This window comes from Myxine glutinosa, chromosome 2, assembly GCF_964187855.1.
Source record: "Myxine glutinosa chromosome 2, kmMyxGlut1.1, whole genome shotgun sequence".
NCBI classification, from domain to species: domain Eukaryota; kingdom Metazoa; phylum Chordata; class Myxini; order Myxiniformes; family Myxinidae; genus Myxine; species Myxine glutinosa.
Window position 1 is genome coordinate 182,405,709 of NC_136262.1, and position 14,564 is coordinate 182,420,272.

The following is a 14,564-nucleotide window of genomic DNA, read 5'->3' on the forward strand; positions in this document are numbered from 1 at the left end:
TTGTCACTTAACGACTCTCTCAAACTTTTGTTTCCGTGGTTGTGAAGTGTTTTTAATAACGTTGTGGTGTTTTTTAAATGATGTAGTGGTGAGGTGTTTTTAAATCACATGGTGGTGAGGTGTTTTGAATTACGTGGTGGTGAGGTATTTATAATTACGTGGTGTGTTTTTGTTACGTGTTTTATGGCTGAGGTGTTTTTAATTTCGTGGTGGTGAGGTGTTTTTATTACGTGTTTTATGGCTGAGGTTTTTATTTTGTGGTGGTGAGGTGTTTTTATTAGGTGTTTTATGGCTGTGAGGTGTTTTAATTTTGTGGTGGTGAGGTGTTTTTATTACGTGTTTTATGGCTGTGCTGTTTTTAATTTCGTGGTGGTGAGGTGTTTTTATTACGTGTTTTATGGCTGTGATGTGTTTTTATTTCGTGTTTTATGGCTGAGGTGTTTTTTATTTCGTGGCTGAGGTGTTTTTATTTTGTGTTTTATGGCTGAGGTGTTTTTTATTTCGTGGCTGAGGTGTTTTTATTACGTGTTTTATGGCTGTGAGGTGTTTTTATTACGTGTTTTATGGCTGTGAGGTGTTTTTATTACGTGTTTTATGGCTGTGAGGTGTTTTTATTACGTGTTTTATGGCTGTGAGGTGTTTTTATTACGTGTTTTATGGCTGTGAGGTGTTTTTATTACGTGTTTTATGGCTGAGGTGTTTTTATTACGTGTTTTATGGCCAAGGTGTTTTTATTACGTGTTTTATGGCTGTGAGGTGTTTTTATTACGTGTTTTATGGCTGAGAGGTGTTTTTATTACGTGTTTTATGGCTGTGAGGTGTTTTTATTACGTGTTTTATGGCTGTGGTGTTTTTATTACGTGTTTTATGGCTGAGGTGTTTTTATTTCGTGTTTTATGGCTGTGAGGTGTTTTTATTACGTGTTTTATGGCTGTGAGGTGTTTTTATTACGTGTTTTATGGCTGAGGTGTTTTTATTACGTGTTTTATGGCTGAGGTGTTTTTATTACGTGTTTTATGGCTGTGAGGTGTTTTTATTACGTGTTTTATGGCTGTGAGGTGGTGAGGTGAGGTGTTGTGAGGTACGTGTTTTATGGCTGTGAGGTGTTTTTATTTCGTGTTTTATGGCTGTGAGGTGTTTTTATTACGTGTTTTATGGCTGTGAGGTATTTTTATTACGTGTTTTATGGCTGTGAGGTGTTTTTATTACGTGTTTTATGGCTGTGAGGTTTTTATTTCGTGTTTTATGGCTGAGGTGTTTTTATTTCGTGTTTTATGGCTGAGGTGTTTTTATGACGTGTTTTATGGCTGAGGTGTTTTTATTACGTGTTTTATGGCTGAGGTGTTTTTATTACGTGTTTTATGGCTGTGAGGTGTTTTTATTTCGTGTTTTATGGCTGTGAGGTGTTTTTATTATGTGTTTTATGGCTGAGGTGTTTTTATTTCGTGTTTTATGGCTGGTGTTTTTATTACGTGTTTTATGGCTGTGAGGTGTTTTTATTACGTGTTTTATGGCTGTGAGGTGTTTTTATTACGTGTTTTATGGCTGCGAGGTGTTTTTATTACGTGTTTTATGGCTGAGGTGTTTTTATTTCGTGTTTTATGGCTGTGAGGTGTTTTTATTACGTGTTTTATGGCTGTGATGTGTTTTCAATTTCGTGGTGGTGAGGTGTTTTTATTACGTGTTTTATGGCTGTGAGGTGTTTTTATTACGTGTTTTATGGCTGTGATGTGTTTTCAATTTCGTGGTGGTGAGGTGTTTTTATTACGTGTTTTATGGCTGTGATGTGTTTTCAATTTCGTGGTGGTGAGGTGTTTTTATTACGTGTTTTATGGCTGCGAGGTGTTTTTATTACGTGTTTTATGGCTGCGAGGTGTTTTTATTACGTGTTTTATGGCTGCGAGGTGTTTTTATTACGTGTTTTATGGCTGTGAGGTGTTTTTATTACGTGTTTTATGGCTGAGAGGTGTTTTTATTTCGTGTTTTATGGCTGTGAGGTATTTTTATTACGTGTTTTATGGCTGAGAGGTGTTTTTATTACGTGTTTTATGGCTGCGAGGTGTTTTTATTTCGTGTTTTATGGCTGTGAGGTGTTTTTAATCCGTGTTTTATGGCTGGGAGGTGTTTTTACTTTCGTGGTGGTGAGTTGTTTTTATTACGTGTTTTATGGCTGTGAGGTGTTTTAATGGCTGTGAGGTGTTTTTAATTTCGTGGTGGTGAGGTGTTTTTATTACGTGTTTTATGACTGAGGTGTTTTATTACGTGTTTTATGGCTGTGAGGTGTTTTTATTACGTGTTTTATGGCTGTGAGGTGTTTTTATTTCGTGTTTTATGGCTGTGAGGTGTTTTTATTACGTGTTTTATGGCTGTGAGGTGTTTTTATTACGTGTTTTATGGCTGTGAGGTGTTTTTATTACGTGTTTTATGGCTGTGAGGTATTTTTATTACGTGTTTTATGGCTGTGAGGTGTTGTTATTACGTGTTTTATGGCTGTGAGGTTTTTATTTCGTGTTTTATGGCTGAGGTGTTTTTATTACGTGTTTTATGTCTGTGAGGTGTTTTTATTTCGTGTTTTATGGCTGTGAGGTGTTTTTATTACGTGTTTTATGGCTGAGGTGTTTTTATTTCGTGTTTTATGGCTGAGGTGTTTTTATTACGTGTTTTATGGCTGTGAGGTGTTTTTATTACGTGTTTTATGGCTGCGAGGTGTTTTTATTACGTGTTTTATGGCTGTGAGGTGTTTTTATTACGTGTTTTATGGCTGTGAGGTGTTTTTATTACGTGTTTTATGGCTGTGATGTGTTTTCAATTTCGTGGTGGTGAGGTGTTTTTATTACGTGTTTTATGGCTGTGAGGTATTTTTATTACGTGTTTTATGGCTGTGAGGTGTTTTTATTACGTGTTTTATGGCTGTGAGGTTTTTATTTCGTGTTTTATGGCTGAGGTGTTTTTATTACGTGTTTTATGGTTGTGAGGTGTTTTTATTTCGTGTTTTATGGCTGTGCGGTGTTTTTATTTTGTGTTTTATGGCTGAGGTTTTTATTTCGTGTTTTATGGCTGTGAGGTGTTTTTATTACGTGTTTTATGGCTGTGAGGTGTTTTTATTACGTGTTTTATGGCTGTGAGGTGTTTTTATTATGTGTTTTATGGCTGTGAGGTGTTTTTAATTTCGTGGTGGTGAGGTGTTTTTATTACGTGTTTTATGGCTGTGAGGTGTTTTTATTCCGTGTTTTATGGCTGTGATGTTTTCAATTTCGTGGTGGTGAGGTGTTTTTATTACGTGTTTTATGGCTGTGAGGTGTTTTAAATTACTTGGTGGTGAGGTGTTTTGAATTACTTGGTGGTGAGGTGTTTTGAATTACTTGGTGGTGAGGTGTTTTGAATTACTTGGTTGTGAGGTGTTTTGAATTACTTGGTGGTGAGGTGTTTTGAATTACGTGGTGGTGTGTAATCGTCCCAAACTTCCAGTCTGCACCTACCCCTCCCCTATGTATGTGCTGAGGGGTTCTTTCTTGAAAAAAAACTTTCAACCTAAATTGCCAATAAAAATGTAATATCACAAACGCAACAAATACATTTGTGCAAAATAATTTTGTATTATGATTGGTGTAAATCATGACAACACAGCAACTCAGGTACAGTCATTATTCTCAGCTAAAATAAGCCTGTTCCTCAGTAACGACGCTTGGTGAGGCGAGCGCAGTGAGCTGAGCCAAGCTTGTGTATGTATATATGTATGTATATTTGGGTGGTCCAGAATAATATGAGAAATAAATTGTAACAACTTTTGAATGTTCCTTTGGTCCATCCATAATTGTTCCTTTGGTCATAAAAACACTGTGAAGTTTTCGGAATCTATTTTAATATTTAGATTTAGATTTAGGGATCTCAACTAACTTGAAATTTCAGTATATATAGTCTATACACTATACAGGTGAAATTGGTATATAACACAATACACAAATTACACATACAGTACATACAAATTCTAAACACATCTACCAGCTGGTTATTCAGTCTTTTCCAGTTGGGGTCTTCTTGTTGCTGTCAGGGAATGTTTTCTTGTGTTCCTGCACACCCTGCAGCAGGAACTGAAGTTGATCATCATGTGTCAGCAGTCCACTGAACTCCTGAATTCGTGCAACTCCTCGTTCCGCATGGTCATTTACCACTTTCATGGCCTTCACAGTCTCACACGCTGCTTTAAAATCGTCTCGGTCTTCCCAAGTCTCTGGGTCTGCTTCCAGAAAACTGTCAGGAAGGTCCATCTTTTCAAAAAGCATGTGGGATTTCTGTGTAACAGTCTTCCAAACCACTTTCCTGAATATTTCCCAGATCAACTTGGATGTGCTTCGGAGGATCTTCTTGTCCTTCATTCTCCAGTGCGAGGATCATTTGTTGTTTCACTGCTGCAGGCACATTCTTGTCAAAAAATGCAAGACCAATCAGGTCCTCTGATAAGTACCACAGATGGCCTGCTAGTCTCATGGTTGCTGCCTTCGAAATTGCTTGGTTTACATCTTTGTACTGCACCAGAGATTTTCGAAGAAGCAAATCACTGTTTGGGGCAGAAGCCGCAAGAGGAGCTGTCATCCATGCTCTGGTGTAAATACGGATGGTGAAGATGGCAATGTCTCTCAGTCCTTTCTGCTCTTTGCTGGTGAGTTTGAACTGAATTCTGAACTTCCAAACCTTCAGGCTATAGATGACCTTTGACATCCAACGGGCATGGTGCATGGGTCCTGAGGCCATGAACCGGACTCCTTTTGCAGGAACTCCACCCAGTTCCAATAATTCCCAATAATCATCTCTTCGCTGGATTTCAGCAAGCTGACTCCAAACAACAACAACAACAACATGCATTTTAAGGCCATTTTCCCTGCTAGAGTGGGGGTTAGCCTTGCGGTCCCCATGACAATCTTCTCCATTTTGCCATATTTTCTGCATCTCTCCTTGTTAACCCCCTTGCCCGCATTTCTTCTTCCACCATCTTTAGCCAAGTCTTTCTCGGTCTTCCCCGTCTTCTACTTCCTTCTACATTCATTTCCATCACTCTTCTCAACCAGTCACTTTCATCCTTCCTCAACACATGACCAAACCATCTCAACCTGTTCCTCTTCACAGCATCAATCACAGGCAATATTCCCATCATCTTTCGCAATTCATCATTTGTCTTCCTCACTCTCAACGATACTCCGCACATCCATCGAACCATTCGCATTTCCACCCTTTCCAGCCTTCGTTGCTGCTCTACGTTCATTACCCATGTCTCGATCCCATAAATCATAACACTTCTCACACATGCAGCATACACCTTTCCCTTCAGCTTCAGCGACACTCTCCTCCTCATCAGCACGCCACTCAGTTCCCGAAACTTCTTCCATGCACATCTCACTCGAGCAACCGTTGCCGAGTCTGATCCACCTTCTCCATTCAGCATGTCTCCGAGGTAGCAAAATGTTTTCACACCTTCCAGCTTCACGCCGTCTCCCAGATCCAACTCAACATTTCCTCCATCTGCAGCTCCCTCTGTGCACACCTTACATTTGAATGTAGCTGCCACACTGGTAAATGACCCTCTCAGACCACTACATTTTTGATGAACCCACTCAGCGCACATTGTACATTGAATGGAGTTCACTCCGACACCCTTCCAGCACACAGCACACGGCCACTTCCCAGTTCTTTCCACCTCACCACATGCTTTACCACTTGCCATCACCTTCGTCTTTCTGATATTCACCTTCGTTTTTCTGATATTCACCTTCAGACCTTTTGTCTCCATACATTCCTTCCACTTGTTCATCTTTTCCTTCAGTCCATCCATACTTTCCGCAATCAACACCAGATCATCTGCATACAACAACTCCCACGGTAAACCCTCCTTTACGTTCTGAGCCAGCACCTCCATCACAGCTACAAATAGTAGTGGACTTAGTACCGACCCCTGATGCACTCCCACCTTCACCTCAAACTCACCACTGTTCCCGTCCTTCGTCCTTACAGCTGTGCGCGCTCTTTTGTACATTGCCATCACTACTCTGATCAACCATTGCTCCACTCATAACTTCCTCAATGCCCATGTCAATACTTTGTGTGGAACCCTATCGAATGCTTTCTCCAGATCAACAAACCCAAAAAATAACTTCTTCCTCTTATCCATGTACTTCTCCTGCAACTGCCTCACAATGAAAAGTGCATCTCCAAACGAAAACTCCAAACGAAAACTCCAAAAACAATGACTCCAAACGAAAAGCAGAACATCATCCGTGATGTCTGAAAGGGATTCACTCACCAATTCATCTGTGGTTGCATTATCAAAGTTATCCTGATCCATAAATTCCCAGCGAGCCTGGAATTGTTTGAAGATAAATTTGAAACCTTACCTCTGCAGGGTACACTGCATACTGCATAGACCCCTCAAAACATATTTTCCTTCATAAAACATCAACAAGGCATGCAGGGTATTCATAACTCAACTTAAAATTCCTGTAAAAGTATGCGACAATCAGAAACTGTTTCAGTGTCCATGGTATTGTAAGATGTTAGTGTTAGACCATATGGGGAAACTTTGATGACCATGAGCTACCCATAAATATTCAATTTCATTTTTATTTCACCAGCAGTTTTTTTTAGGTATTGGAACAGTTCTGGAGGGTGAGAACATGACATTTCAAAAAAAAAAAAAATTGTGGACCACCCATATGTATGTATATATGTATATATACGTATGTGTATGTGTATGTATGTATATGTATATGTATGTATGTATGTATGTACATAAATAAATAAATAAATATATATGTATGTATGTATGTATGTATGTGTATATATGTATATGCAGTCATGTGAAAAAGTAAGTACACCCCATGTAAAGTTTTGACTTTTTCAACATATTTCAACACACAGCTATTTGATCTTCATTTAAACAATATTGATAGATAAAGGTGATATCATATAACAAATATCATGAAACATTTACATTTTGTAGTCCATTGTATAATTTAAATAAACATAAATGCAAATTTTGCATGTGGAAAAAGTAAGTACACCCCTACATTTATCACTTCTTCAAATACCTAAAATTAGAATCAGGTGCACCAGCTCATGTGCAAATGATTAGAACATTGTTAGAGAGGATCTTGGAGGAACCTGTCTTATTTAAACCTCAGACGTTTAGTTTGGGTTGCTCTTTGTTGTTGAAGTGTGTGGCGTCACCATGCCTAGATCAAAAGAGCTCTCTGAGGCCTTCAGAAAGAAGGTTATAGATGCCTACGAGTCTGGGAAGCGATTTGAAAAAATCTCCAAACAATTTGAAATCAATCATTCGACTGTCCGGAAGATTGTCTACAAGTGGAGAAGATTCCAAACAACTGCCAACTTGTTCAGGCCGGGCCGCCCCAGCAAGTTCAGCCCGAGAGCAGACCGCAAGATGCTGAAAGAAGTCTCGAAGAACCCCAGAATGTCATCACGGGACCTGCAGGTAGCTCTTGCCACTGTTGATGTCAAAGTGCATGAGTCTACCATAAGAAAGAGGGTGCACAAATTTGATCTACATGGGAGGTGTGCCAGGAGGAAACCTTTGCTTTCTCGAAAGAACATCAGGGCAAGACTAAAATTTGCCAATAAACACCTAAGCAAAGACCAGCACTTCTGGAACAATGTGCTCTGGACAGATGAGTCAAAGGTAGAGCTATTTGGCCACAGTACCAGAAGACATGTTTGGCAAAAACCAAAGACAGCATTTGACCACAAGAACCTGATGCCAACTGTAAAGCATGGTGGTGGAAATATTATGATTTGGGGCAGCTTTGCTGCATGAGGGCCTGGGCAGCTCACCATCATAGAATCCACTATGAATTCTTCATTGTACCAGAGGGTGCTTGAGGATAATGTGAGGCCATCTGTTGGAAAGTTGAAGCTCAACCAAAGGTGGACCATGCAACATGACAATGACCCTAAACATACCAGTAAATCCACCAAGGAATGGCTGAAAAGAAAGAAATGGAGGGTTCTGGAATGGCCAAGTCAAAGCCTGGATCCAAATCCCAGCGAGATGTTGTGGGGGGATTTGAAACGAGCTGTGCATGCAAGAAACCCCTCAAACATCGCACAGCTGAAAGAATTCTGCAAGGAGGAGTGGGCAAAAATTTCTCCCAGTCGATGTGAGAGACTGGTAGACAGTTATAAGAAACGCCTACTTGAGGTTGTTTCTGCCAAAGAGGGCAATACCACCTATTAGAGCCAAGGGTGTACTTACTTTTTCCACATGTGAAATTTGCATTTATGTTTATTTAAATTAAACAATGGACTATATATATATATATTTTTTAAAACCACCTTTAGAGGCCATTTTTCCCCGCAAAGCGGGGGTTGGCCTTTTTCGGGAACCATGGTTGTTGTTGGTTTTTTGGGTCCCCTTTTTGAAGCAATGTTTTATGGCCGGATGCCCTTCCTGCCGCCAACCCTTTGTCGCCTTTTACGACAAGCAGGGAATTACCAGTGAACTGGTTCTCAATTTGCCGACCTCGGAAGGATGACAGGCTGAGTCAACCCCCCTGGCGTTAATTCAGCGATCGACCGGGATTCGAACCCAGGATCCTAGGATCCTAAGCCGGCACCCTAGCTGCTAGCCCAACACCAGGGCCGCTAGCCCAACACAACAAACAAAATGTAAATGTTTCATGATATTTGTTATATTATATCACCTTTATCTATCAATATTGTTGAAATGAAGATCAAATAGCTGTATGTTGAAATATGTTGAAAAAGTCAAAACTTTACATGGGTTTTGAAACCTTTACATGGTTTGAAAAAGTCAAAACTGTATATACAGACTTGGCATTTAATATGGAATATTTTTTTTGTGGGGGTGAACTTACTTTTCAAGATGTCTTAGAACCAAAAGTTCATTGGAATTACGTTGAAATTATTCTAGATTTTGTTAATGTGACCTTTAAAAGAAACAAAAACCACATTTGACATTTCGAAACAAATAAATTGATCCTTGAAAGTGATGTAAACTGATATCGAACTCAATTCACGGACAGTACTGTGTTAAACTTCTGTACTTTTTCCAGAAGTATCTCTTAATTTTGCACATTAGCCAAATTTTTTTTTTAACAAATACAAAAGTTAAATTCCGACTGGGATCACGGATAGTAAAATTACAGTTCAGTACTTCATGTAACCCCCACGAGTATTCAGGAGAGCACGTACACATTGAGGCATGCTGTTCACGAGATTTGCCAAGGCTTGGACAGGAATCGCTTGCCATGCAGTGACAATAGCCTGCTGCAATTCACGCACAGAGGCAGGCTGCTGGTCCAAGTTGTCGATTTTACGCGTTAATTCTGCCCACAAGTTCTCTATCGGATTCATATCTGGGGACATGGCAGGCCACTCCATATGCTCCACACTACGGTCAGCAAGAAAGTGTTGGATCATGCGAGCACGATGAGGCCGTGCATTGTCATCTTGGAAGACAACGTTTCCTCGAAAGGCTGCACGAGCAAATGGAAGCAATGTTTCTTCCAGAATGGCCCTGTACTTGAACTGGTTCAGGTTTCCATTCAGAACAACCAGGTCAGTTTTGCCCCCTGCATGAAAAGCAGCCCAAACGGTCACCCCACCACCTCCAGCTTGGACTCTTGGCACTATACAATCTTTGTTGTAAGCTTCATGCACTTGTCTGCACACTCGGACGCGGCCATCTTGTCGATAGACCAGAAATCTAGACTCGTCACTGAAGATCACGTGATTCCAGTGTCCTGGCTGCCATTGACGGTGCTCTCTGGCCCACTGCAATCGGCGCTGGCGGTGTTGTCTGGTCAGGCGTGGCTTTCTCAGGGGACCCCTGGCACAATAGCCTGCTTGAACCAGTCGTTGGTTGACCAGCCTTCTGGATACAGGCACATTTGTCAGTTGCTGCCCCTCAGACCTAAGCCGATTAGCTGACTTGGTACGGCCATTGCGGACTAACCGGTGCAGCTGGCGATCATCCCTCCTTGTGGTTCTGTGGGGACGTCCTGGCCTCGGTATTGGAGTAGGGACACCCCTTTGAGCATTTCGTTTCAGGATCTTTGACACCTGACCTTGAGTGATGCCATACTGCCGAGCTAGCATGCTGTAATTTCGTAAAGCCACCACTCCATGACAAACAGCATTGTCAAGTTGACGGACCATCTCCAGAGGAAGCGGCAATAACCTTTGGAGACGTGCAGCAGTTGTTTTCCACTAATACAGAACGCAACAACCCTTGTATACCCGACTGTGAAGCCAATCATCAAATGCACCTGTCCGTACATTTTGCCATGCCACCTGTGATATAATCCTGTTGTTGACTTCTTGCTGCGACAGACAATCAGTGACATGGTTCTTTTAACAAATAAATCACCAAAGTGTAAAAGAAACTCACCAGATTGATATACTGAGTTAAGAAAGTAAACCCGTCAAGAAAAAAAAAAATCCATATTAAATGCCAAGTCTGTATATAGTATATATATATATATATATATATATATATATATATATATATATATATATATATATATATATATGATCTCCAAACACCGAGTCCTGAGGCACTCTGCTATGAACTTCGGCCCAGAGCTAAAGCGAACCATTTACCGACACTCGTCAGTGTCCATTCAGGAAGTTAGTAAGCCAAGTCAAAAGTGGAGGCCGCATCCCTAAGACGTCGATGTGGGATGGTGTCGAAAGCCTTGCTGAAGTCAACATAAATGACCAACAGATTTATGTTTGTTTACTGCAATGGTCCAGCTATCATGTGCCGATAGCAGGTTGGTAAGGCATGAGCGATGTTGCCGGAAGCTGTGTTGCTCCTGGGAAAGTCGGCCCTGCTCTCCCAGGTGTTCCATGAGTTCTTGCTTTAACAAGTGCTCAAAAACCTTGCACACCACTGAAGTAAGGCTGACAGGTTGGTAATTAGCTGGATCTTGTTTATCCCCCTTTTTGAAAATTGGTGATAGATGCGCCTCCTTCCACTCCCTCGAAACTCGCAGTGGCAAGCTGGAAGTTGAACAGCCAACACAGTGGCGATGCTAACTCAGCTGCCATTTCCTTTCGAACTTTGGGTTGCAGACCATCAGGCCCAGGGGATTTGTTGGGATTAAGGGCATGTAACTGTTTTGTGACTCCAAGTTCCATGATGAGGACCTTATGCAGAGTGTGATCAACATTTGCCTTCCTCTGGCAGATAAGCAGACCAGGAATGGCACCTGGTTGTTCCTGTGTAAACACTGGAGTAATGATTTGCAAGGCATTGGGCCTTCATGTCTGTCAGGAGTGAGGTTCCTCTGTCATTCTGTACTTGTATAGTTGGTATGTTTTCCACGGAAGTGGGCATAGTTTCTTTGGGGCCTTTATAGCCTGTTCCACGAGGTGGGTCTCATGTTGTTTCTGTGCCTCCCGAAGGCTTTCCTTGAAAGCCTGTTGTGCAGCCTTGAAGACTGTATAATCATGCTGCAATGGGGAATATGTTGCGTTCACGTGATAGATGCGCTCATTTACCTGTGCCCACAACACCTCTATTGTCTCGTTTGCTGAAGTCCCATACACTCCCTGCTGCAACCCTGCGCATGGCAATGCAGTCTGCCCTCCAGATGTTCCTGCAGCAACTGGATTGGGGTCTGGGAGCTACACCATCCATGACCTGTATCCATGATAAAGCATGGTCACTATTCCCCAATGGAGGCAGACATTAGAACATATCCACATCACAGTTGTCTTTGGTAAAAACGAAGTCGAGGAGAGATTGCATGTTCCCAGCAGAATATCTAGTTGGCTCCATAACATACTAGTGGAGCAGCTCCTCAATTGCCAGATTTAACAATGGATTGGAGAAAGCATTCTGGGAGAAGTCCATCGTGACCTGATCCCAACTGATGTCGGGGGGCATTGAAGTCCCGTTCAGCGGCAAGTGACGGACATTGGCAATGTGGCTCAACAGCTCCCTCAAAGTAGCTGTCCTGCTCGACCGTGTTGCCTGGTGCTCTGTACACAAGGCCAATCAGTAATTTGGATGTGATCTGGACATAGAGGTTGCCTGACATGCTGTATATGTGCATGCCTTCCAAATAATGTAATTGAAAACTCTGAAGACGTCAAGATCTGCATTGACCATTTGATTGTGATTTTGGATTATCTTGAATGTTTGTGTCCACCATCGGTTGACTCTCCCTTTTGGCGACTGTCAAATAGGAGGGTCACTTTCTCCATACATGGCAATTGCTTTCTCATGGATTTATTTGGAGGTGCACTTGATGACTACTTGATGCTAAGTTTTGGTCATATCAATTGTATGATGTCATAAACTTCTGGATGAAACTCTGAAAGAATGAAGAAGCATACCGAGTTTGTACAACAAGCATACCGAGACCCTAATCATTGTTCATGTTAAGGTTAATTGAATGCTTGTCTTATTAGGAATCTAAAACTGAAGGAAAAAAAAAAAAGAGCATTCTGGTTTGCTTTTGGATCTATATCTAAGTTTCAAGTTAAAGGTGCATATTAATTGACCGGCCTTGCCCAGGTAAAGGTTAAGTTTCTCAGCTCGCTCCCATGTTGGGAGAAGTAATCGTGCATTTCCTGAATCTTCGACCCAAAGAATCACTTTGGTAAATTAAATCTAATTTTGGCTCGAGCAGCCCACCCTCCCCACTTCCCCAACCCTCTTTGCAGTAATATATATTTCTCAACCAAATGCTTCTCTGTAATGGAGCGTTCTGTGTAAAATGAATTGTGAATTTTGTTGGGAAGGATGACAAGTCTGAAGGGTCAGACAAGGACGATGTTGAGAAGAACCTCCTCCGGCCGGCCGGAGTCTCGCTACGTGGGGCCTTTCTCACGTTGCGTGTGTATCGTGCCGAGGACATCCCTCAGAGTACGTAGTCTCAGTACATACTTTACAGATTGCTTTTGCTGTGGGTGTGCTTTTCCTATTAACATTGGGTTGTGGTCAACAAGACATTGGGTGGCATAGTGTTCTAGTGCCACTGGCATAGTGTTCTGTACTGGCATAGCATAGTACTGGCATAGCCTAAACGACCCATTTTATATAAGTTAATATTTTGAATAACTCGGTCAATACCAGTCCGATTTGAGGTGCTTGCATAACCTTGTTGACCACAACTACACTATGCCACCTATGTTGCACTAGAACTAGAACACTATGCCACCTAGTGCCACTGGCAAGGTCTACAAGCATAAAGACGAACTTTATGCTTGTAGCTTGTCCTGGCTGTCCAAGTAAATGTTAAATTGTGGGTGCTGATTGAATTTGTCGAGAGACTTTGAATAAGAAGGTTATTTTGTCTTTCTCTCGTTTTTCATTCAGTGGACGATGCAGTCTTCAACACCATGAAGCGAGTCTTTGGCTTTGACAGCAATAAGAAGAACCTTGTTGATCCATACGTAGTCATCCATTTTGCTGGCAAAAAGGTGATTCATCTGACCTGCTATTAGTAGTTTTGTAATATTAAGTCGCTTTGCCTGGAAACATGGAAAACTTGGTTTTATTTCTGTGTCAATGCAGCTCCGAACGAAGATTGTGCAGAAAAATGCTTGTCCAGAGTGGAATGAAGCCTTGAGTCTTCCTATCCAGGTAAGAATATGCTTGATCCATCAGGGAATACAAGAAGATAGTCAGGCATTTTTTTTATTTCCTGCCGTTCTAGTTACCTTCACCACCGAAGGTGGATAAGGGTTATGGTTTCACGTTTGTCTGCCTGTTTCGTTGTGAACAGGATACCTCAAAGTTGTAAAACGGATTCGGCTAAAATTTGGTGGAGAGGTTGGGTGTGTGACACGGAAAAATCCATTTGATTTTGGTGAAGATCCGGATACGATGATTTTATATATTTTTAAGTGATTATTACCCTTGCCTGAGGAGAGGGTATTGCATTTGAGTCCGTTTGTTTGTTTGTGTACGTCTGCACAGAATAAATATAATTTTCTCTGTAACCGTTGGGCTGATTGACAGGAAATTTTCACCATAGGTGCACCTCCTGTATAATTTTTGAATGATAATTATGACGTCATAGGTCACGTGGTATAGCCACCATCTTGGGAAAACCAAAAATCTTTGCACCTCTATCTCCGAAAGCGCTGTGTCGAAAACATTGTGACATGGCTCATTGTAAAGAACTCTCCATGGGGAATAAAATATGTTAATGAGGTCATCGGTGCCTCCATTATGACGTCATAATTCGACAAGTACAAAACTTCATCCGCTCAAGATGAAATTTATTGAGTGTCATCTAGGGATAAATTGGTGGAGAAAAAGTCATCGGTCACGTGGTTCGGCCGCCATATTTGTTTTATCACAAAAGCCTTAAAAATACTGAAAACGTGTCCTCGCGTGGGTCTGCCATCTCAGATTGCTCTTTCTAGTTCACCATTGCGATCGGATCAAAACGATATATAGCATGATATTTTAAAAAGTTGTGGACAACTTATCACAAAACTTGTTGGATGAGTTGTGTAAATGACAAGAACAAGCCAATTCGATTTTGTTTCAGGTCCGGATCCAGATCTGACCAATC

General features: G+C 41.3%; 1 protein-coding gene across 5 annotated transcripts in view; it reads left to right on the forward strand.

Annotated features, from left to right (window-relative positions):
* Positions 1–14,564, forward strand: part of DYSF (dysferlin) — a 221,820-nt gene that overhangs the window by 79,304 nt on the left and 127,952 nt on the right. For all 5 annotated transcript variants that reach the window (XM_078772024.1, XM_078772026.1, XM_078772022.1 and 2 more), the window contains exons 12-14: positions 12,781–12,904; positions 13,358–13,461; positions 13,556–13,624. In XM_078772024.1, coding sequence (XP_078628150.1) covers positions 12,781–12,904; positions 13,358–13,461; positions 13,556–13,624 — 297 coding nt within the window. The remainder of the gene's footprint in view (positions 1–12,780; positions 12,905–13,357; positions 13,462–13,555; positions 13,625–14,564) is intronic.